Here is a 25,020-nt window from a genome sequence, read left to right on the forward strand (position 1 = left end):
TACGTCATCAGCCTGACTTGTATAAACTACACTGAACTAAAAAATGCGGTGTAAACTCAAACCACACACTTCTACAGGAACCTAGAATTCCTGAACTTTTGGTGGAAAAGGGCCTATTGACCAAAACATATATTGACCCAATTGCATGCAGTACATGAATTTTTTTTCTGTCAAAATGGAAAGAACGAACAAATTTAGTAAGAAAATATAAAGTGATGTGACGGACCAGAGGTGGCCTTGCGTTTTTCACCTGTGCAATAGCCTGTGCAGATGCACCTTATATTGTCGGGTGAATGTCTTATTAACCACAGTGTCTATTTTTGAACATATCACAAAAGACTTAAAGGCATGAATTCATAAAAATGTAATTTTCTTTAATGACTTTAAAAAAGAAATAAAACAAAATACCAAAATAACCTACATAAAACATTGGAGACTAAAAGAAAAACTAAAAAACTAATTTTGCCAAAAATGACACACAGACGCGGATGAATTAATGGGTTTCTACAATGGAAAGCCAAATATTAGGCCAGGGCCCAAGAAGCTTCTAGAAACAGCAGACGTGACCCTCCGAGGGAGAGCGGAAAACTGACCTGCAGCAGCCGTCAGACAGGAAAATGTTTCTTCACCTTGTCAGCCAGTTGAGGGTTGCTTGCTGACAACATGAGCAGCAGGTGATCAAACTACACGAGAGGAAAGAGGTGTGGAAATATTTTAGTTTATTTTCCACATGACCTTTCTGTATGTAGCAGTCAGTGGACATCCTCACCTGGCACAAATTGTGAAATATTTTGGTGTCTCAGTTATCAAAATTATTAGTTATCAAATTATCAAGAATATATTTGTAGAGTATTCAGACTTAATGCTAATGCTGGTCTTACTACTACAAGTACAGTGGTTGCTCAACTTAAGAGCAGTCTGTCGGCTAATTATTATGCTTTAAGTTGCAAGAAAAAAATTTAGTTCCAAGCATACTTGCCATTGGTTGGTATAGCAAATGTCAAAGTAAATCCTGTAACAAGAGCCGCTCAAAACACCCGTTCTTACGCGCTAGCAATAGCTTATAACTAGCGATTGACATGTTTTACAACCATTGGAACGAAAAAAGTGAGTGTGAAGGACAGTCCTGAGAAGATGAAGTGGATGAAATTCATTGAATTAAAGATAGAAATGATCAAAAACATGACTAAGTGTGTCAACTTGACAAAGTGTAGCACTGCTAGTCCGCACCATACTGACGCAGAATGAGTCTAACGCCAGCCAAGAATGTAAAAACATATAAAAAGCAAAAACATATTCATGAAAATATGGAGAAGCTTCTGATGGTGTGTTTGACGGAAATGCAGTTGGAAGGAGATACCATAAAAGTCCACATCATTATTACAATAGATCATAAAACTACTGTAGTTGTCTGTACTAATTCTATAGTATTGTTTTCTATGCAATATTTAAACAGTTTTTTTTTTAAAAGGCCTGTTAAAAGTTAAAAGTGTGCTATTTTGGGTGCCAATCACAGATTATTTTAATTTAAATTAATTTCAATGGGTGACAATTATTTGACAAACAAGTGTAAAAAGAACCAATTAAGCTCAAAAGTTGAGGTACTACTGTAGTACTAGTTACTGATCGCGCCCACTGAGGAATTCTTGATCTCTCTTAAAATTCCTGCTATAGTTCTTCACCATTATTTTTTGAAAAATAAAAAAATATTGCCTATATATACAAAAAACAGTTATACTAACAAAAAAAAGAGTTTGACGAACCTATGCTGAAACACAAAACCAAGCAACAGCCGTTTAAGGGTCATACATTCATCATTTTCAAGGTTTGTCCTTACCAAACATACCGGTAAAGTGGTGCCTCTACTTACGAGCACATTGTTTTCCACAACTGAGCTCATAACTCAAAACATTCGAACAACATGTTATGTTGATGGCACATTTCAAATCGAATGACGTTTATAGTAAAAGTGGACTTTATTGTGTTACGTTGCTGGAGTTGTAGATCGTATATTGTGAGAGGATGATGTACCGCATGGTGATGTACAGTACAACACACAATGTCTTACATAAAGTACATTTACAGTCAGTAATATCAATCATCCATCCATCCATCCATCTTCTTCCGCTTATCCGAGGTCGGGTCGCGGGGGCAGCAGTTTAAGCAGGGAAGCCCAGACTTCCCTCTCCCCAGCCACTTCGTCCAGCTCCTCCCGGGGGATCCCGAGGCGTTCCCAGGCCAGCCGGGAGACATAGTCTTCCCAGCGTGTCCTGGGTCTTCCCCGTGGCCTCCTACCGGTCGGACGTGCCCGAAACACCTTCCTAGGGAGGCGTTCGGGTGGCATCCTGACCAGATGCCCGAACCACCTCATCTGGCTCCTCTCGATGTGGAGGAGCAGCGGCTTTACTTTGAGCTCCCCCCGAATGACAGAGCTTCTCACCCTATCTCTAAGGGAGAGCCCCGCCACTCGGCGGAGGAAACTCATTTCGGCCGCTTGTACCCGTGATCTTGTCCTTTCGGTCATGACCCAAAGCTCATGACCATAGGTGAGGATGGGAACGTAGATCGACCGGTAAATCGAGAGCTTTGCCTTCCGGCTCAGCTCCTTCTTCACCACAACGGATCGATACAGCGTCCGCATTACTGAAGACGCCGCACCGATCCGCCTGTCGTCTCATGATCCACTCTTCCCCCACTCGTGAACAAGACTCCGAGGTACTTGAACTCCTCCACTTGGGGCAAGATCTCCTCCCCAACCCGGAGATGGCACTCCACCCTTTTCCGGGAGAGAACCATGGACTCGGACTTGGAGGTGCTGATTCCCATCCCAGTCGCTTCACACTCGGCTGCGAACCGATCCAGTGAGAGCTGAAGATCTTGGCCGGAGGAAGCCATCAGGAACACATCATCTGCAAATAGCAGTGACCTAATCCTGCAGCCACCAAACCAGATCCCCTCAACGCCCTGACTGCGCCTAGAGATTCTGTCCATAAAGGTTATGAACAGAATCGGTGACAAAGGGCAGCCTTAGCGGAGTCCAACCCTCACTGGAAACGTGTCCGACTTACTGCCGGCAATGCGGACCAAGCTCTGACACTGATTATACAGGGAGCGAACTGCCACAATAAGACAGTCCGTTACCCCATACTCTCTGAGCACTCCCCACAGGACTTCCCGGGGTACACGGTCGAATGCCTTCTCCAAGTCCACAAAGCACATGTAGACTGGTTGGGCAAACTCCCATGCACCCTCAAGGACCCTGCCGAGAGTATAGAGCTGGTCCACAGTTCCACGACCAGGACGAAAACCACACTGTTCCTCCTGAATCCGAGGTTCGACTATCCGGCGTAGCCTCCTCTCCAGTACACCTGAATAGACCTTACCGGGAAGGCTGAGGAGTGTGATCCCACGATAGTTGGAACACACCCTCCGGTTCCCCTTCTTAAAGAGAGGAACCCCCACCCCGGTCTGCCAATCCAGAGGTACCGCCCCCGATGTCCACGCGATGTTGCAGAGTCTTGTCAACCAAGACAGCCCCACAACATCCAGAGCCTTAAGGAACTCCGGGCGGATCTCATCCACCCCCGGGGCCTTGCCACCGAGGAGCTTTTTAACTACCTCGGCAACCTCAGCCCCAGAAATAGGAGAGCCCACCACAGATTCCCCAGGCCCTGCTTCCTCATAGGAAGACGTGCTGGTAGGATTGAGGAGGTCTTCGAAGTATTCCCTCCACCGATCCACAACATCCGCAGTCGAGGTCAGCAGAGCACCATCCCCACCATACACGGTGTTGACACTGCACTGCTTCCCCTTCCTAAGGCGGCGGATGGTGGTCCAGAATTGCTTCGAAGCCGTCCGGAAGTCTTTTTCCATGGCCTCCCCGAACTCCTCCCATGTCCGAGTTTTTGCCTCCGCGACCGCTGAAGCCGCACACCGCTTGGCCTGTCGGTACCTGTCTGCTGCCTCAGGAGTCCCATGAGCCAAAAGAACCCGATAGGACTCCTTCTTCAGCCTGACGGCATCCCTCACCGCCGGCGTCCACCAACGGGTTCTAGGATTACCGCCACGACAGGCACCAACTACCTTGCGGCCACAGCTCCAATCGGCCGCCTCGACAATAGAGGTACGGAACATTGTCCACTCGGACTCAATGTCCAGCACCTCCCTCGTGACATGTTCAAAGTTCTTCCGGAGGTGGGAATTGAAACTCTCTCTGACAGGAGACTCTGCCAGGCGTTCCCAGCTAACCCTCACAATGCGTTTGGGCCTGCCAGGTCTGTCCGGCATCCTCCCCCACCATCGCAGCCAACTCACCACCAGGTGGTGATCGGTAGAAAGCTCCGCCCCTCTCTTCACCCGAGTGTCCAAAACATGAGGCCGCAAATCCGATGACACAACTACAAAGTCGATCATGGAACTGCGGCCTAGGGTGTCCTGGTGCCAAGTGCACATATGGACACCCTTATGTTTGAACATAGTGTTTGCTATCGACAATCTGTGACGAGCACAAAAGTACAATAACAGAACACCACTCGGGTTCAGATCCGGGCGGCCATTCTTCCCAATCACACCTCTCCAGGTTTCACTGTCGCTGCCAACATGAGCGTTGAAGTCCCCCAGTAGAACGAGGGAATCACCCGGGGGAGCACTCTCCAGTACTCCCTCGAGTGAATCCAAAAAGGGTGGGTACTCTGAGCTGCCGCTTGGCGCGTAAACGCAAACAACAGTCAGGACCCGTCCCCCCACCCGAAGACGGAGGGAAGCTACCCTCTCGTCCACCGGGTTGAACTCCAACGTGCAGGCTTTGAGCCGAGGGGCAACAAGAATTGCCACCCCAGCCCGTCGCCTCTCACTGCCGGCAACGCCAGAGTGGAAGAGAGTCCAGCCCCTCTCAAGAGAAGTGGTTCCAGAGCCCTTGCTGTGCGTCGAAGTGAGTCCGACTATATCTAGCCGGAACTTCTCCACCTCACGCACTAGCTCAGGCTCCTTCCTCCCCAGCGAAGTGACGTTCCACGTCCCAAGAGCCAGCTTATGTAGCCGAGGATCGGACCGCCAAGTGCCCTGCCCTCGGCTGCCGCCCAGCTCACACTGCACCCGACCTCTATGGCCCCTGCTATGGGTGGTGAGCCCATTGGAGGGGGGACCCACGTTGCCTCTTCGGGCTGTGCCCGGCCGGGCCCCATGGGGACAGGCCCGGCCACCAGGCGCTCGCCATCGTGCCCCACCTCCGGGCCTGGCTCCAGAGGGGGGCCCCGGTGACCCGCGTCCGGGCGAGGGAAATCTGGGTCCTTGGTTTGTGTTCTTCATCGAGGTCTTCGAGCTGCTCTTTGTCTGATCCCTCACCTAGGACCAGTTTGCCTTGGGAGACCCTACCAGGGGGCATAGAAACCCCCCGGACAACATAGCTCCTAGGATCATTGGGACATGCAAACTCCTCTACCACGGTAAGGTGGCAGCTCAGAGAGGAGGAATATAATATATAATAATATCAATCAATCAATGTTTATTTATATAGCCCTAAATCACAAGTGTCTCAAAGGGCTGCACAAGCCACAACGACATCCTCGGTACAGAGCCCACATAAGGGCAAGGAAAAACTCACCCCAGTGGGACGTCGATGTGAATGACTATGAGAAACCTTGGAGAGGACCGCATATGTGGGTAACCCCCCCAACCCTCCCTCTAGGGAACACCGAATGCAATGAATGTCGAGTGGGTCTAACATAATATTGTGAGAGTACAGATATCATCTTCTTTGTGTCACTTAAAATACCAAGAACATGACCTCAATGTCCTCAATGGTTGTTACGGCAATGCATGTAACCTGCCTTTTAAATAGAAAACTTTTAGATAAGAAATACTGTTTGAAATACATTACAAGAGGGCTTCCAGTTGAGCATGGTCAGTGCAAGGCGTGCTTAGTGGGGGCTTTTTATATTTTATTGGCACTTTTACTAGTTCCAGCCGTCAACCCTGTTGTGTGTAGCTTATTTTTTGTGGATTGCGCCTGCGAATTACGCAATGTCTGGCTAAGAGAAATCCGACAAGCCAGGCCTTATTCATCATATTCAAACATATGCCTTAGTGCACTTTATTTACTAACTAGATGTACAACAGGAGCGATCGTTGTTTTTAGTGGGGTGGGGATGTTGCGCGCACCCACTTTAGAAGGATGCGTCTGCAAGAGCTTTGGGGTGTGGAGTTGGGGGCCATTGTTTAGTTTTTTTTGTTTGTATTTTGTCAAGCTTATTTTTTTAGTTTTACCACAGACTTGCATTATTGTATCCAGTATATTGGATGTTTGCATCGTTTTTGCTCTGACCCAGCCTGAACTTAAAAGTGACGTCCGGCAGCTGTGGCATTGGGTTTACCAGTTTTCATTGCAAAGGGCTTAATAATCCTATAAAACAAAGTAAGATATTACATTAGCTGAGGAGAGGATGGATAGGACAAACTTACCACTCTTCATTTTCGGGCAAATCGAGGGGAGTTGCTGTTTTGCTACATAATTATGTTCCTTTTGTACACACATTTCTAATACTAATAGGAGGTATGTTATCGTCACTGGCCAGATTTTCAAGACCCCAGTAGCCGTCGTAAATGTTTACGCCACCAACTATGGCAATGACTTGTCAATGTGCTATTTAATACAAGAAGGAGACTTTAGCTGTTGGCTCGATCCCCAGCTCGATCGCCATGCCCACCATCAAGGTCAGCTAAAGTAATTCACCCTTTTTAGAACCCAATATTCTTTCTTCTCTAACGTTTATCACACTTTCACCTGCTTTGACTACTTTCTAGGTGATAATAAATTACTTTCATCTATATCTAATATTTATATATATATGATGTAGTTGTTATCTTTGATCATGCTCCAATTTCAATGGATCCATTCTTTAAAAATCGGACAACCACACGTGCGCCATGGCGTCTAAATATACATTACATTTAAATGAGGACTTTGTGGATTTTGTTTTGCGATTTTTTTGTTCTCTTGGCCCGGGATGTATTCTGGGATGCGCTGAAGGCAGACATTAGGAGGGAGATAAAAGTTATGAGAAAAAACTAAATTGATTAGTTTGACACAACACATATCTCTGTCAGATAACTTGTACTTCACCTCTCAAAACCCGGACGCTTTCAAGAAAAGGCTCTCTCTACAGGTAGAACTTGATGTTCTTGCAACAGACCGCGCTACTGTACAAACACTTCGTCCAAGATCCCAGTTTTATGAACATGGGGATAAAGCTGGTAAACCATTGGCTCATCAATTACGCAGCATCCCAATTATATTTAACAGATTCAATCTGTTTCAGGTATAAGTACAGATAATCTTGAGATCAATAATGTATTCAGGAATTTTCTATGCGTCCCTCAACTTATCTTCTTATTGTTCTACTCCTGAGCTTGATCATTTTTTTGTCAATCCCCTCGGTTGATCAGTCTGCTGCGGTAATGTTAGAGAGACCAATTACTGCTGCGGAATTAAATGTTGCAGCGTTATCACTACAAAACGGAAAATCCCCGGGACCAAATGGCTGTTTGCATAAACGTTTAAAAAAATGTTGGCATAAGTTAGCCCCCCTACTATTGGACATGTACAATGTATCGTTTGAATCTGGCCGTCTTCCACACACTCTCACCCAAGCTTCAGTTTCTCTCCTCTTGAAAAAGGGCAAGGACCCTTTGTCGTGCACTTCGTATCGCCCTATTAGTCTGTTAAATGTGGACTTTAAATTATCATCCAAACTGTTGGCTTTACGTCTGGATACTATGTTCCCTTCTATTATTAACACAGATCAAACCAGGTTCCTTTACGTTTGGATAACTTTCTCCCTTCTATTATTAATGGGGGTAAAACCGGGTTCAATCGAAATAGGCACTCCTTTTCTAAACTTTGACGTCTTTTCAATATATTGTATGATGTGCCTGCTCTTAATACTGAACAGGCAGTGATATTTATGGATGCTAAAAAGCCATTCGGCCGAGTGGAGTGGAATTATCTATTTTATGTGCTGGAGAAGTTATGCTTTGGCAACAGTTTTATTTAATGGATTAAGCTCATATATTCATCTCCAGAGGCCTCAGTCAGGACAAATAATATTCAATCCGAATATTTTATCCTTTACCGTTCCACACGGCAGGGCTGCCCCCTGAGTCTATTGCTTTTTACGCCTGCCAACCCGCTTATTGTGGACATATGTAGACACTGTGCAGGTGAAAGTCTCTCTATGCAGATGACAACCTTTTGTGTCTCGGTCATCTCTGTCTCGGCCCCGGCTGCCTTAAGTACTCTCTCTAAGGTTATGGCAGTGACGTGCAGTCACTAGAGGCAGGTGAGGCGGGGCCTCACCTGCCATCATGGAAAGAAAAAAAATGTAAAAAGAAAAAAATGTTATTAAATTGTTATATGTATCCAGTGATTATACTATAAAGTTATTTTCCATTTAACTTCACCAGTTTTAGATTATTGTTATTTAAAATCGCTGAATTTTCACATGTGCCGTTCAAATACTGAGAAGAGACGGTGCGGTGAACAGCAGCCAGTTGAGGCACGTCACTGCGTTGTGCCTCACCATGGATTGCGGACTCGGCTAACTGCTGGCCTGCTGTGCAGTGAAACCGTATTGCTATATGAACTATATTATACATTTCCATAGTTTAGTTAGCTGAGGTATATAATGTACAGTGTATTTTGTCAACAACTGTATGTGTGTAACGTATTTCTTGTGCTGAGCGATCATAAAACGGCTGCAAAAGACGCACTGGCTGAGGCTCGCAGTAATCCGCCTCCTGCACCCCCGCCGTAGAGTGCAACGCCTGACGGGAGTGTTATATCAACTAAAGCCCACACTTAAACTTTCCACGTGCAAGATTGAATCTATTTAAAAAAGTTATTTCATAAGAAAGCAAAAAAGTGCAAAAACAATAATGTTCGTGTTGGAGGAGTTGTGAATGACTGCAGGGCCACGACATTAGGTACACCTGCAGACTGCAGCTGTACCTAATTCACAACTCCTCCAACACGAACATTATTGTTTTTGCACTTTTTGGCTTCTTATTAAATAACTTTTATAACCTATTTTTATGGGCTTTCCTCTTTGTGATGTTAAGTTCCTGTTATGCGCTGTTAAACAGTATATGCCTTGAGCCCTTATTTTGAAGGCGCTAAGAGCGGAAGTGATAACACGTTGGAGTGGAGCGGAGGTTTTTGAAAGAAGGTAAAGTGGTCCTCATGTAAACTGGAGCCTCCGTGTTTGTTATTTTGTAGTTTCATACAGTATAGGCGACATTTATAAACCCTCGGTTACACTTTTTTAAATAGATTCAATCTTGCACGTGGAAAGTTTAAGTGAGGCTTTAGTTGATATAACACTCCCATCAGGGGGTGCATTAATCCAGCACAACAGCGGCGCATGGACTTCATTTATAAGTAAAGGTAAGACCATAATAATGTTTTTTTTATTAAATGTGCTTTTTGTGTGCTACAGTTTGTATGTGTAAAGTTAAAGTTAAGTTAAAGTACTAATGATTGTCACACACACACTAGGTGTAATGAAATTTGTCCTCTGCATTTGACCCATCCCCTTCACCCCCTGGGAGGTGAGGGGAGCAGTGGGCAGCAGCGGCGCCGCGCCCGGGAATAATTTTTGGTGATTTACCCCCCAATTCCAACACTTGATGCTGAGTGCCAAGCAGGGAAGAATGCTGGTATGAGCTTTTAAACATAACCCGTTAACTGCTGCCAATCAAATGGTGAAAAAGATACTCTTTAGGGTTCATATGTTTGTAAATCTGACTGTGATGAAGTCAGTGCCTCACCAGCCATCAACCTCACCGCAAGTCACTGGGTTATGGACATGTGTCTTGCTACAAATTGAACTTGGGTAAAAGTGAAATATTTCCTATAAATTCTGCTTCTAAGAAATATCCTCTGCACAATTTTAATATTGCCTTGCAAAGTTTCCTTGCAAAGCGTGTGTCCAGGTCACACACACGCTTGCAAAATTTTATGAAGCCAACTTTGTTCCACTGTTGTCCAGAATCCAGGGAGATTTTGATCGCAGGTCCTTATGTATTTATCGACAGTGGCTTGTGTCAAAGCTGTTAAATGGAATGTACTTCCACCATTTTCCTATTTGTTCCAGTGTATACCACTTTTTCTCCCTCAGTCCTTCTTTTGTAAATTAGATAGTCAGATTTTAGGCTACATTGGGAATAAAAAGACTCACAGGATACGCAAACAATATTTACAAAGACCCAAATCATCAAGAGGATTAGCACTACCAAACTTTAGGTTTTACTACTGGGCCACCAACATTAGAATTCTTCAATATTGACTGCAATATGAAGCATTTGATTGCCCTCCATTATGGCTGGTTATGGAAGCTAACTCAACTAAACCAGTATCTCTTAGGGCTCTGGTTCACTCTCCCATCCACTCTTCTACTTCCGCTTTTACGAAAATCCAATCTTAAAAACCCCATTCAGAATTTGGGTTCAGTTTAAGTGCTATTTTGGCTTATATACTATTTCTAGTTTTTGGTAACCATGCTTTCCCTCCTTCTCTTGTCAATAGTGCCTTTTCATGAAAACAATAACATAAGTTGGTGTATTACATGATTCTGATTACTTGAATTGATTGGAACGAGACAGGATTCACAGTAGTGCTGATAACTTCCACATTTTCAAATTTACATTGTGGAGGAGAAAGAAAGTCCTCCTTTCTGTCCAATACCACATGAAAGTGGATGTTTTTTGGCATCTTATTTGTTCAGCTTTTATACTCGTTTTCATACACTTTTCAATAAATACAGTATATTGACGGTAGGGATGTCCGATAATGGCTTTTTGCCTATATCCGATATTCCGATATTGTCCAACTCTTTAATTACCGATACCGGTATCAACCGATATATACAGTCGTGGAATTAACACATTATTATGCCTAATTTGGACAAACAGGTATGGTGAAGATAAGGTACTTTTACAAAAATAAAATAAAATAAAATAAGATAAATAAATTAAAAACATTTTCTTGAATAAAAAAGAAAGTAAAACAATATAAAAACAGTTACATAGAAACTAGTAATTAATGAAAATTAGTAAAATTAACTGTTAAAGGTTAGTACTATGAGTGGACCAGCAGCACGCACAATCATGTGTGCTTACGGATTGCATACCTTGCAGACTGTATTGATATATTGATATATAATGTAAGAACCAGAATATTAATAACAGAAAGAAACAACCCTTTTGTGTGAATGAGTGTAAATGGGGGAGGAAGGTTTTTTGGGTTAGTGCACTAATTGTAAATGTATCTTGTGTTTTTTATGTTGATTTACTTAAAAAAATATATATAATAAATTTAAAAAACGATACCGATAATTTCCGATATTACATTTTAACGCATTTATCGGCCGATAATATCGGCAGGCCGATATTATCGGACATCTCTAATTGACGGCTAGCTGGTGTGCGCTCTTTCTGAGACTCTTATATCGTTAGCGCAGGCAGGCTGGTGCAACGCTTTTATTGTGAAGACAGGAACTGTGCGGTCGGTCCTTAAGCTTTTGACAGCAGGTACGGCCCGAGAGTCTGTTGAAATAAAAAGTGTTTCTTGCCTTCCTGTTATGTTTGCTTTTTGTGTAGACAAAGAAGGACCAGCAATGTGTAACAATATATTAACTCTTTGTTGCTCAAACGGCACAACCCTATGGCAAATATTACGTCAACCGGCAGCAGGTGGGGCTTGTAACTGAAATTATGCTTGCAACGTAAAGCATAACACAAATTGTGTCAGCTCGTACCTCAAATTACTCGTAGGTACTCGTAAGTTGTGATACCACTGTATTTTAGATACGTCAGGAAAAAGATTGTGTTTTTATAATAATGTATGGGCGAAGCATGACAACAAAGTTTGACTCCCACAAAACCCAGTTTCACACATTGTGGTGACAAGAATTATAAAAAAGATCTTAATGATATGAACTGTGTACGAAAGAAGTTCACTTACTGAAGTCCTATAGTTGGGAAGTAAACAGCCGAAAGCTGTTAGGCAACTCTTCTCTATCAGGTAACCTTCCTTTACCAAAGCTGATACGGTGTCCTACAAAAACACAGAATACATTTTAGTCCTTTGCTTCACCTTTTTCACTCTAAATATTTGATTTAAGTTACGGTAGAAGTCTGTCAACATTTCAACTTCACCTTTGAAGTCTGAGAGCACATGTCAGATAGAAATTCAGTTGTGATCTCTGCTAAAGTCTGGAACTGCTTATCTTGTGCATCTTCATTACGGGAAAACTCATCTTTGTGCTCACTCTGGTAATGAATCACCCGCAAAATGGTGCCAAAAAGAGGTGAACCTTAGGGGAAAAGAGAACATTATTTGCTCAAAAAAATATGACTAGGAGGGAGATTAAAACTGTCAGAAATCCAAAGAAGGTACATGGATCCTGCTTATTAGTAATATTACAGCTGAACTGAACTGACTTTTTGTTCTGTAGCCTCAACATGGGGTACATTAACATCAGCAAAGGAACAACTCACAAGAGGAGAGCAAGGAGCAGACAGAGAGGGAGCAAGGATTGGCGGTTGGGAGGGGCCATGTCTGTGTGTGTGTGTGTGTGTGTGTGTGTGTGTGTGCGCGCTCTTGGAAGAGGCGCTGCTGAACGAGAAGCAGTCTTCTGCGCTGTGAAATAAGTACATTTTGGCATCTTTTTTCAGAAAAGTCTGTTTCATCACAATTAAAAACTTGCTTTGGTAACAGCCGGCTTGCTCAATCTCTTCAATACAAGCAAGCACAAAACGACTGCCGGCGGGACATAAAATGAATGCATGAAGCGTTTCTACACAGAGACATGGTTTGCACACAGAAGCATATTTGGCGCGATCGAACATTTCCTAAGCTGAAAAGTTCGCAAATAGAGGGGTTTGTAAATCAAGTTTCCACTGTATAAATAAAATTACAAAAATACAAATTGGTTTACAGTAGTACTGATTTTTCTGGATTTTTTTTTTTACATTCTGTCTCTCTCAGTAACAATAAAAATACCACAAATATCGTGTACCGTATTGTTCATATTTTTGCAAGGGGGGGTAAACGTATTTTTCCCCTCCATTTTATATATTAGTTTTTTAATTCTTAAATATCCCCTGGAGTGCCTTCAAGCACCCCCTGGAGTACTTGTATCCCTATTTGAGAACCAGTAATCTAAAAAAAAAAAGCTCACTTACATGCATCATCTTTGCTGGTCAGCTGCTTCTGGTATGTATAGAGAGCTTGCAAGACAGAAAAGGCCTGCACCAAAGTGCCTTTCTGTTCATGCACAACAATTGCAAGTTCATTTGGCTGACACAAGTCTTCACATACAACGTCACATACGAAGTTCCATACTGCTTGACCTGGTCCATCACTGGAAGCTGCAACAAACAAACACAGAACACATTGTGATGCTTCCTTTTCCAGTACACTGATTTAAAATAGTAATGACACAGTAAAAGGTGGAAAAATGTAAGTAGTATTGATCATATTTACCAAACAGCTGAATGCCTTCATTTATTGTGGTTAGGAGGTGCATGATGTGAAGGTAAACCTCCAAGCCATTCGGATTCTCTAATCTGTGAAAATATTGCAACCCTTTTTTATTCATAGACATGATCAGGGTTATTTGAAGTTAATATTAAGTGAATGTAAAGCGTTTATTGAATAAGATCCTGCAAAGGCATCAGCCCATGGGTACATTATAGCTGTATACAGGGCTGACGACAGAAGGGTGCCAAGCAGAATTTGATTTTGAGGCCATCCCCTCCATAACAATTTTTTTTCCCTGACTTATCCTTTTTTGTAATCTTAGTTGAATTTACTTTGATGTTTGATACATGTTTTGTACTAAAACACATTCATGGGAAATAAATTCTTCACTAATATTTTTTTGTAAAAAATAACATACTACATAATTAAAACATACATTTGCATATCTTCCTGACACATATCTGACCAGAATTTAATCCCAGTATAGCTGGGCACCAACGCGGAGCGCTACGAGGGGACTTTGAGAATGTCCAGGGAAAATTGCCATCATATTCTTATCGGTGAAGGGGCTCGGAATATGTTTGCGGTAAAATTTTATATGAAGCGCTCTGTCCACCCCCATGAATCACGAGGTCCTACGCACAGCTCAGGATCTCCCTACATAAAGGGGCCACCCTGGCTGTTTAACAAATTCTTGACAAAGATAATAACTCACCGTATTAATTGACATTGTCAGAGTTTTTTATTTTATTACAAGCGGTAGAAAATGGATGGATGGATTACTAATATAATATTAATTTGATGCAAGTTACACATAAAAAATGTATGCATCTTTGGCTGTGTCACTTAACACTAAGCATTAATGTCAATATAGAATCGTTTTATTGTATCTCATTGTGCAGATGTATGGTTTACCTGATTACTTTTTATTACAAAACAAGCACTGGCCCCATTTCTCTGCCTTAGGGTTGGAGACCTACCTAAGCTGCTTGGCAGCTTCAAGAAGGCACAGGGCTATGTCCAGACGGCTGTCAACATCATCACCCTCTTCCTCACTTGGCTGAGCTGTGATCCAACTTTTCATCAACTCCTCATCAATGTCAAACAGCTTGTCAACAAGCTCGCCCACTTTCTCGAGCAGGTCCGCTGTTGAACAAACAAAAGAAAACGCATCAGCACTGACGTCAGCAATGTCGCAAAATGGACAAAGAGTCGCTGACAAGGACAGAGTGTTGTATAAGCATCTTATTATGCCACATCTGACACTGTTTGTACTTAAACGATACATTCACCAGCCACAACATTACATAACACACAACAAAAATGTGAATTACAAAGCATTAGCGAATCTAGCAAGTTATTATTTTACTCCTGTTGATCGGGTTATCAGATTGCCTAACATTGGTTACAAAGAAATGTTGTATTGCTGTCAATGGCAATTTAGTATTTGACGCAAATTGCAGTTCAACATCCCTTTTGAAATGTGACATGTTTTATCCAACTTAAAATAATGAATGGTATGTGCTGACAAGGGCTGCAACAATTAATTAATTAGAAAAAATATTCACTTTATATTGCGGTTAATCATTTAATGAGTGTAACTAATACAAATTGATCAAATCCGCACTGCATGGATTGCCCAGAACCTTAAATACGCCAACTTAGTTACCACACGGCCACTGCAAAAGAGCGCAAATGAGAGCGGTGGTGTGTGGGTGACATGAACTTTGTGGTGGCAAACAGCAGACATTTTAAAAATGTTTTATACATGCAGACATGTTAAAATTGCAATTAATGACATGTATTTAAAAAATAATAATTCAGGTTATTGTAAGCAGAATTTTAATTTTAACTATTTCCCTAAAATACACAATGAGTCTACAAAGTGTGTTTTATTCGATTGAATAAAACACAATATATATTGTGTTTTAATAGAAGTCGAACAAACTATTTGATGGATTACTTGAATTTTAAAATAATTGATAGCTCCAGCCCTAGTGCTGACCTCACAATTTTGCCTATTGGTCTTATTAGAATAAACATAATATGTAATAGTTTCAGACCATGTACATTATATTTACTTCTTAAAATGTTGCCTTATTTGAAGCAATCTTTATGTACAAATTGCACATACTCTATGAAATGCTGGTGAAGATTAGATAAACATGGCATGGGTGGAGGAATCTATTTAAATCATATCTCCGCTTATCTTGGGCAGATGTACAAACAAACTTGTGGCGGGTGAGTATCCATCAGTTTAATGCAGCGTTTGTATAAGAGAGTGAAAGTAAAAGTACTATTTGTTGAACTGCGCATGATGAAAAGGAGGTTGTAACGCAGAGATGTCTGTTGCCGTATTCGTTGAAGCCAAAGAGAACAGACATCTTTTTGAGACACACAGGTCAGGATCAACCTGAAAATATCACGAAAGAAGATGAATAATTCGCCAAATGGTCAGATTGTCGAAGATCCTCACATAAGATACATTGCATTACCTGCTTGCCTCCAGGAGGGTTGGTGGATCGGTATCTCCAAACAGAAGCAACAGCACAGCACTGCGGACAAACAGGGAATTGCATTAAAAAAGGATTATCAAGACTGACATAGTTCAATATTTACCACAAGTCTTCATTCTGGCTGAGAGGCAGGCAAGTGTCAGGGAAACAAGCAATGTTTCCAAGTATTCCCACGCAAATTTCCTAAAGGAAAATAAGTTAATAAATTATGCAGAGTCTGATGAGAATTTAAAAAAACATACCACAAAATGCTATGAAAGTAGAAAATGGTGAACTTACTGTCAGACGTGGACTGCCAGATTTGGCTATCACGCCAAGAAGGATGTCTGGAGCTTTGAATTCCTGCAGGAAACCAGCAACATCCTACACACAGTTGGTAAATCAAAAACTGAATCAGTAAATTAGTACTAGTTCTTGCATACATTTCCATTGACAAGAAATTACACGACAAGTGATTTCTTTAATCTTGTTTTGTTCTAATCTAAGTATTTAGGTCCTCATTCCCCTTAATAGAAAGGGTAAATATGATTGTTATTAGGGCTGAAGCGTTCGATTATTTTAGTAATCCAGGAATCTATCGATTAAATTGTTCCATTAAATAAGTAATCGGATAAAACACACTTTATAGCCTCAATGCGTATTTTTGGGAAAATAGTTAAAATAAAAAAATAAAATGTTCTGCTTGCCGTAACCATCATATTTTTGTAATAAATGTACATAATCAACATTGTAATCGCACTTTTAACTCAGGTTGCTACAATTAATCTGATTTGGAAAAAATCTTTAATTTATAATCTGATGCTTCAATTAATCGTTAAATGAGTAACTAATAAAAATGTATCAAATCCAGACATGCCTACAACATTTTCATGGTGTGCAATAAGGATGTTAGTGCTTTTTGTTTTATTTAATCTTTTTTTATCTATACATATTAGTGTGCAATATGAATTAATTTTTTTTTGTTTTTCTTTACGTTTTACCTTTGTTACTGTATGTAAAAACCTGCACTGCAACAATGTAATTTCCCCATTGTGGGATAAATAAAAGTGTTTCTTGTCCTAGAGTTTTTGAACAGCTGCTACAATAGAGCGCACATGAGAGCGGTGGTGTGCGGGTGCAGTGAAAATGTTTTATATGTCTTTTAACACATGTTAAAAGGGAAATTTATATTTTGATGATGTTCATTAACTAAGCAAAAAAAGAATGAAGGTTATAGGAAGCAAACGAATCTCTTTTACAATTATTTTCCCTAAAATATGCATTACTTGATTAATCGAACAATGATAGCTACAGCCCGTAATAATTATTTACCGCCACACAGATCACTGCAACCACACACCACTGCTCTCATGTGCACTCTTTTGCACTGGCCGTACGAAAACATTGGGTTCTTGGTCTCCTCCCTGACAAGACTAAGATAAATGCAGCAATGTACAAAGACATCTTGGATGAAAACCAACGCTTGCCATTAGGGCTGGGCAATGTACCGAGTTTGTAAGATGCATCGATATATTTTTAAACAAGGTATGAATCACAACATTCAGTTCAATTAAGAATTTCAGTGAATTCCACTCAAAAATTACTATCTTTATATGTATATTTTCACCGGCAAATATATCGAGATATATATCGAATATCGAGTTTAAGTAAAAATATATCGAGATATACTTTTTCGTCCATATCGCCCAGCCCTACTTGCCATCCAATCTGACAAAGCTTTAGAGGTGCTGCAAAAAGGAATAGGCAAAACTGCCCAAAGATAAATGAGCCAAGGCTGTAGCATCATAAACAAAAGGAATTGAGGCCGTAATTGCTGCCAAAGGTGCATCAACAAAGTATGGAGCAAAGGCTGTGAATACTTACGGTTTGTATTTTTTATAAATACAATTGCAAAAAAAAATAAAAATCAAATTACATTGTCATTATAGGGTACTGTCTGTAGAATTTTGAGAACAAAAATGTATTTATTGTATTTTGGAATAAGGCTGTAACATAACAAAATGTGGAAAAAGTGAAGCACTGTGAATACTTTCCGGATGTACTGTATCAAAAGGGCATTAAAGTCGGGGCTAAAGTGGAGATAAGTCTCTTTTTCATATTTAAAGAAAGCATCCCATAATTCTAGAAATGTTGTGGAACAACCATTTAAAGTAAGCCTAATCTTCTCCAATTTGAGGAAATAAAGAATATCTCTAATCCAGCGGGTGTGGCAGGGAGGCACCGTTGCTTTCCAATTTAACACGAGAAGTCTTCTAGCCAATAAAGTAGTGAATGCGACAAGATTTTGGGGGGATTTGTTGAGGGAAGATGACCTTTAGAGGATTTGGTTCAATCTTTTCACCAATTACCACAGACAAAGTATTAATCATGCATGTTCAGTAAACTGAACAGGGGTGGGCAGAGCCAAAACATATGTATCCAGTTAGCTAGAGGCTGTTGACACCGATCACATGATACAAATATTCCGTCATACATCTTAGCTAGTCGGACCATGGTATAATAAGTACAGAATGTATTAGCTTGCATTGAATAATGCTATTTCTGGCACAAATAGATGACTTATGAACTGTACTTAAGATCTCTCTCTATTAATCCTCAGATAGAATCACTCTAAGATCCCCCTCCCAAAGTGACTTCATTGAATTCAGAGAGAAAAAATGTGGTTATAAATACGTGTAATTGATCTTTTTAACTTAGTACTTATTACATTTGTAGAATAAATTGTTAGACTACAATTTTAGTCTCCTCGCTTCATTCAGACAGTCGTTAACACAGCCCTAAATTGTTATTATTATTAAGAGAAATACAACAACCAAAAAGGCTGATGAAGAAGCATATAGCACTCACCCTATCCATGGCCATATCCCAAACTCGACACAGATCTTCTTCATCATCGTCGGTCAGCTGCATCTGACCTTCTGAATCCTCCTCTGAAGGCTTTGTGACCATCTGAAGAACACACATGTCATGATTCTGATATGTGATGAACAAAAGAGCTTATTGTTGTTGCAGGTTAACGATACGGCATTTAAAGTACATTCACACTTAAGATTGCATAAACAATGTCAACACTAAAGACTTTAGCACAATGGTTTGCCGACCTGGATGAGGCGAGTCAGGGTGCTAAAAAGCCAGTGCTTGCTGTAAACTGTGTCTCCAATGGCATCTGCAGCTTCTGCCTCTGGAGGAGGTGATGGGTTGCGTTCCATTTCTGGTGAGTGACCGCCTCTGTGCAGTGAGCCTGTCTTGTTTGGTTCTTCTTCAGCAGCACCAATACGACAATCTGAAATAGGAACAGGAGACAATATTACTAATATCAAGTGCATAATTAAAACTTACTTACAACTTACAAGCACACTATATGCACTGTTGTTACACTACAGTGTTTATGTTATACTCATACTGTACAACAAAGACATTACTATTTGGACGTACTGAATTAATGAACATTATCAAGACACACAAAATAAGTGAGCATGAACTAAATGGATAATAGATAATGGAGGACGTCAATGTTAAGATATTCAGCACATATGAGTAACTCAAAGTGAAAACCTAAGCTAGCAGTTGAGCATTAGTAGCGACCATGGACTTCAGAACATTGTTGACATATTCAATAGCAGACTTACCCATTTTTAGTGACAATAATTATAAGTAAACATTATATTCAGTAGCAAAGTCGACAGACGACTGAAGACGGCATTTCAAATCATTTCCACCACTGGAGACTAGAGTTAAACCTCGTGCGCATGCGCAGTGTCTGAACTCGTCTTCTTCGTGCGTTTTCTGCGTCATCTTGATCGAAGTGTTGCCCCTGCAGGGAGTTTGAAGAATCACATGCTAATGTGGGACTTCACAGTCAAATACATGTTGGTTCACGGTCATTATGTTTTTATTTTGAACAGTTTCCCTAAGTATTTCACCAATTATACAATTGGCCACAACTTGTTTGAACGAGACAACTCGTGAGTATGTTTACTATACACATGGGTAGTTTATTCTGAAATTGTTGATGGGAAAGCTTTTTTAGCATGACCGTCAACATGGTTGCCTTATGAGAACAAACGTTTAACTAGTGATGGTCCAATGAAACCTCATGAGGCATTGAACCACTTGGGCCAATTAGTTCGAGAAGTTCTCGAAGTTTCAACGCCTGCTTCGCCACAAGACTCTACCTGCTGGTCAAATGTATAGTTACAAACAGATGCATCTTAGCCACATAATGTGTGATGCATTGAAATGTTGCGTCTATTATTCCATCCATCCATCCATCCATTTCCTACCGCTTATTCCCCTTTGGGGTCGCGGGGGGCGCTGGAGCCTATCTCAGCTACAATCGGGCGGAAGGCGGTGTACACCCTGGACAGCTGCGATGAGGTGGCGACTTAGAGTTGCCATAATAGAGTTGCGTCTATTATGGCTCTTAAAAATGACATTGAATAACAAAAAATGTTTGACAAAATGGTTTTGCTAGATAAATCAACAAATAATAAAATATGTTTTATGTGTTATACATGTATATACAGTACAGACCAAATGTTTGGACACACCTCATTCAATGCGTTTTCTTTATTTTCATGACTATAGATATCAGCTTCAAGAGGTAGTCACCTGAAATGGTTTTCACTTCACAGGTGTGCTTGAAGCTCATCGAGAGAATGCCAAGAGTGTGCAAAGCAGTAATCAGAGCAAAGGGTGGCTATTTGGAAGAAACTAGAATATAAAACATGTTTTCAGTTATTTCACCTTTTTTGGTTAAGTACATAACTCCACATGTGTTCATTCATAGTTTTGATGCCTTCAGTGACAATCGACAATGTAAATAGTCATGAAAATAGAGAAAACGCATTGAATGAGGAGAAGGTGTGTCCAAACTTTTGACCTGTACTGTATATTGTGTGTTAGTATTTTGCCAACATGGTAGAATCACATGATAGGGCAGGTTGTATCATGTTTTTTTCTGTCCCCTTGAGGAAATAGCATAAAGAGGAAGATGACAATATAATGTAACATGCACAATGATGTACAGAACAGAGAAGATTTTGTTCATTTTTGGTTTTAGGCCATTCTTTTTTTTTTGTTGGACAAAACTTCTCCATCATCCAGCTATTGATTTCTAGTAGCTGGAAAAAGAGTAACTACAGAATACTTTTCTTTAGTGTTTGCAGAGATCAACACATTTGAGAACTGACGTCGCCGAGAATCGAACCCACATCTTGTGGAATAAAAGGTAGATACATGACCCGTTGCACTACCAAAGTTCTGATGATGCTATTTATGAGCAATTTTTCTCACATTTGGTATTGTTTTTCCTTTGTTTAGTGTTTCTTCCTGTCTCGCACTCTTACTTTTGTTCACCTACCTGTTTTAGTTTGTTCTGCAACTTAATCCTGGCTTCTGAGTGTTATGCTCCTTACCTGTTTCTGAATTGTAATTAGGAGGCTCACTTGTCCCTGATTGCCATTCAGGAGTGTTTTTTTAACACTGTCGCTTGCTCCTTGATGTTGGTTTACTATCTTATGTTCATGACCCACATTGTACGGCCTCTAATATTTTCTTCTGCTTTGCCATAGAAACGGCTCATTTATTACTTTTTAAAGATTAAACATCATATTGCGTTACTACTTACAACAAATATAATCTGAGTGCTCTCAACACTGGTTATCTGGCAATAAAACAGTGAGGCAATCTTAAGCACTTTGAAAGTTTTTTTTGAATATACTGGTATATTTTGGATACTGGTGTGCAAATTAAAAATACAGCGGTATCAGTTTTGGTCCATATCGCCCAGCCCTGCTTGAATCATGAAGTTGGTGTGAGGCAGCGGACCTTTCCACGTCAAGTCCACTCTTTATACATCTCACCTTTGCCGTGAAAAAGGGCGTGTGTCAGGTTTTTGTGTGTGAGCAAGCTTGTTACATGAGGCCTCAGGTCAATACATACGTCAATGCAGAGATGAGTGAGGACATGATGATGTGCATTTAAGTCAAACATAATTTGAAAAAGTTACTTTATGACATTCTGACAATAAAATTAAATTTGTGTCAAAATATTGTTTTTTTTAATTTACTGTTATTATTCGCAATTAATCAAAATGCAAATGTGTGACTAATCTGATTTTAAAATGTTGTTTGACAGCACTATTTGAAATTAAACACTTATTTCCCTCAATCAAATGCAAATTCATTCATAGCCTTTGTTAATGTTAATTTTGCGGGATTTTTAAAAACTATATACCTACCATGAAAATGACATCAAATGTAAAACTTACAAAATCAGCAGGGCATTAAATAACCTATTTTCTCCACTGTAATATCAAACCAAATAACCAAACCAACCCAAATAGGTAGCATCTCTTTGCTCTGAGTAATTGGGCTATGACTGCCAAATAACATTTAATAAGTGTCATGTCAAAGAAACATGTTTGTGTTTTCAAGCACTTGACAATTCAGTTTTACAGGAAACAAGTGTGGAAAGTTTATTTAAATGACCGGTAAATCAATAAGATGCAAAGTCATGAATTGTCGACCTGCTAATCAAAACTGTTGTTGGCTAATTTGGCGAATCTACTGTCCACCCTTAGTCAATACAATAAATGCTGTCAGTCAAGAATAACCACACAAGTCTTCATCGTGCAGCTGTCCAGTGATAGGAGTGGTCCCAAACCCTATTTGCACTTGGAGGAGCTTCCACTAAATCACTATTTGGGAACAAGCATGAAAACCCTGTTTGTTCTTAAGAACTAATGACTGATGAAACACATGAATAAACAGATTTTATTAGCTTAGCGTGCGGGATGGGATGTTAAAAGTAAACATCAAGTTAGGTTTGAGCACTCTCTGACTAATATTGTTGCATGCGTGTATTGATGTCACAGGTCTGTTACAACATTTAAAAACAGTAATAGTTCAAATGATTTACAGTTGTCCCTTTCTCACTTAAATCTAATTTAATTAATCACATACACACTTATACCAGTGGTGTGCCATCAGGGCCAGCAAGGCCTTCTCAGCTGGCCTAACATAACCAGAAATTATGATCATAATTAAAGATAAAATCATTTTTTAATTTACTTTCCCTAAATATCTAAAATTATTCATATTCTCTTCATGTCATATTATGCCTTACAGTGCTGCTGTTTTTAGTTTTAGTTTGTATCCAATCAGAATTCAGCTAGCTTATGTTGCCATGCTGTGCCAAATCTGCCCGAGGCCTTCAGAATCAACAATGCGGGTGTCGGTGCACTGTAAGTGAACGGGCACATACAGTTGATAGACAATTGGGATAGCCAATCAGATCACGAGTTGTTGACAGCAAGGCCTTCTAGATGACCTCATATTGAACGTGACATTTACGCGTCCTGTGATTGGATACTCATCGGGACCGTTATCGGATGAATTTGAGAACACATATAGTTGAGAGACAGTTGCGATAGCCAATAAGATCACAAGTTGTTGACAGTAGCCTATCGAAGTCGCCTGATGTTAACGAGACTGTGATTGGATACTCACTTGTTATTCCAAAGTGAGTATCCATTCACATGATGCAATTTAGCAGGAAGCGGGAAGTGTTGCGCCGTAGCCAGACCGGGATAGCAGAGAAGGAGAACAAAATGTTGATTAGGTTGCAGATATATATTTGCGAGGCCATTTTCAAGAAGGATATTTAAAAAGAAACTACATCTTGTGAGACGATGTTGGCCAACCCCGGAAGCTAGCTCAGCTGTTCTGGCGATGAAATGGGGAAATGCCCGCCATTTCCAATCGAATAAGCCAACGACGAGGGGTACCACTGGCTTATACGCCGTCGAATAGGTGCTATAAATTGTGAGTTTAAATATTTTATTGTTTCACTTTTAATATGTTTTTTGCAATTTTTATTTTGACAATACCACATAAGATATGTTTTAATTGCCGATGCGTTTTAATTGTTTTTTAAATACGCCAGAAAATAACCTGTTTAGTTGGACCGAATGTGATGTATAGCGTTATGCCTAAAAAGGAGCTTTTGACGGTGGTCACGTAGGAATAGAACTCCTCTAGACGAGGCTGCTGACAACAAAAACATTTCTGCCTTGCTTGCACTATACGTTACAAGGCCCTCAGTTAAAATACTTTACTAACCGAAGGGCTTTAATGCTCACAGTCTTTGCGATTAAACGTGTTCACTATCCATGACAGCTCTGTATCCTAAACTAGCAACGATGCTGCTGACTTCTGCTGTTGTACAACTCTTAATTCGGTGTCACTTAGAAAAAGTTGGACAGTTGACACCTTGGGTAATTGTGACAAAATTGTTTTCTTCTCGCCTTTTCCTGTTCTGCGTTTTTTTTAAATATTAAACTCTCAAAACCATGCCAATAAGTATTCCAATACGTCTACCGCAATCAAAACTGTGCACATGCGCAGTATCATGGAATAGCCTGAGAAGGGAGGGAGGGCTGTCGAAACAATCATGATTGATTGAGTGTTTTGGTGTATTTTTATTTAAGTCCACAAATAAAAATGATTATATTTATAGTTAGAATTCACTGAAATTCAAGTATTTCTTATAAAATAAAATAAATACTTGACTTTCAGTGAATTATATATATATATGTATTTTATTATATATATATATATATATATATATATATATATATAAATGATAAATGGGTTATACTTGTATAGCGCTTTTCTACCTTCAAGGTACTCAAAGTGCTTTGACAGTATTTCCACATTCACCCATTCACACACACACATTCACACAGTGATGGTGGGAGCTGCCATGCAAGGCGCTAACCAGCAGCCATCAGGAGCAAGGTATACATATAAATAAAATAAAGACTTGAATTTCAGTGTTCATTTATTTACACATATACACACATAACACTCCTCTCTACTCATTGTTGTATTTGAAAGTGCAATGCTTTACTGCCAATAGCACAGCCTTTGAAGGAGCATAGGTATGGGCAGTGTAATATTCTGG

General features: G+C 40.4%; 1 protein-coding gene across 1 annotated transcript; it reads right to left on the reverse strand.

The window, feature by feature from the left end:
• Window positions 1–353: 353 nt before the first annotated feature.
• On the reverse strand, window positions 354–19,843 carry saal1 (serum amyloid A-like 1). The gene is made up of 13 exons (XM_061969660.2): window positions 19,683–19,843; window positions 19,155–19,336; window positions 18,901–19,002; window positions 16,333–16,416; window positions 16,157–16,236; window positions 16,033–16,092; window positions 15,835–15,950; window positions 14,518–14,683; window positions 13,541–13,623; window positions 13,240–13,425; window positions 12,211–12,368; window positions 12,017–12,109; window positions 354–683 (listed from the first exon to the last, which is right to left on the reverse strand). Exons 1-13 carry the CDS (start codon window positions 19,684–19,686, stop codon window positions 606–608), a joined length of 1,392 nt encoding a protein of 463 aa, XP_061825644.1. The 5' UTR covers window positions 19,687–19,843; the 3' UTR covers window positions 354–605.
• Window positions 19,844–25,020: the final 5,177 nt, after the last annotated feature.

The sequence above is a fragment of the Nerophis lumbriciformis genome, linkage group LG10, assembly GCF_033978685.3.
Source record: "Nerophis lumbriciformis linkage group LG10, RoL_Nlum_v2.1, whole genome shotgun sequence".
Lineage (NCBI taxonomy): Eukaryota > Metazoa > Chordata > Actinopteri > Syngnathiformes > Syngnathidae > Nerophis > Nerophis lumbriciformis.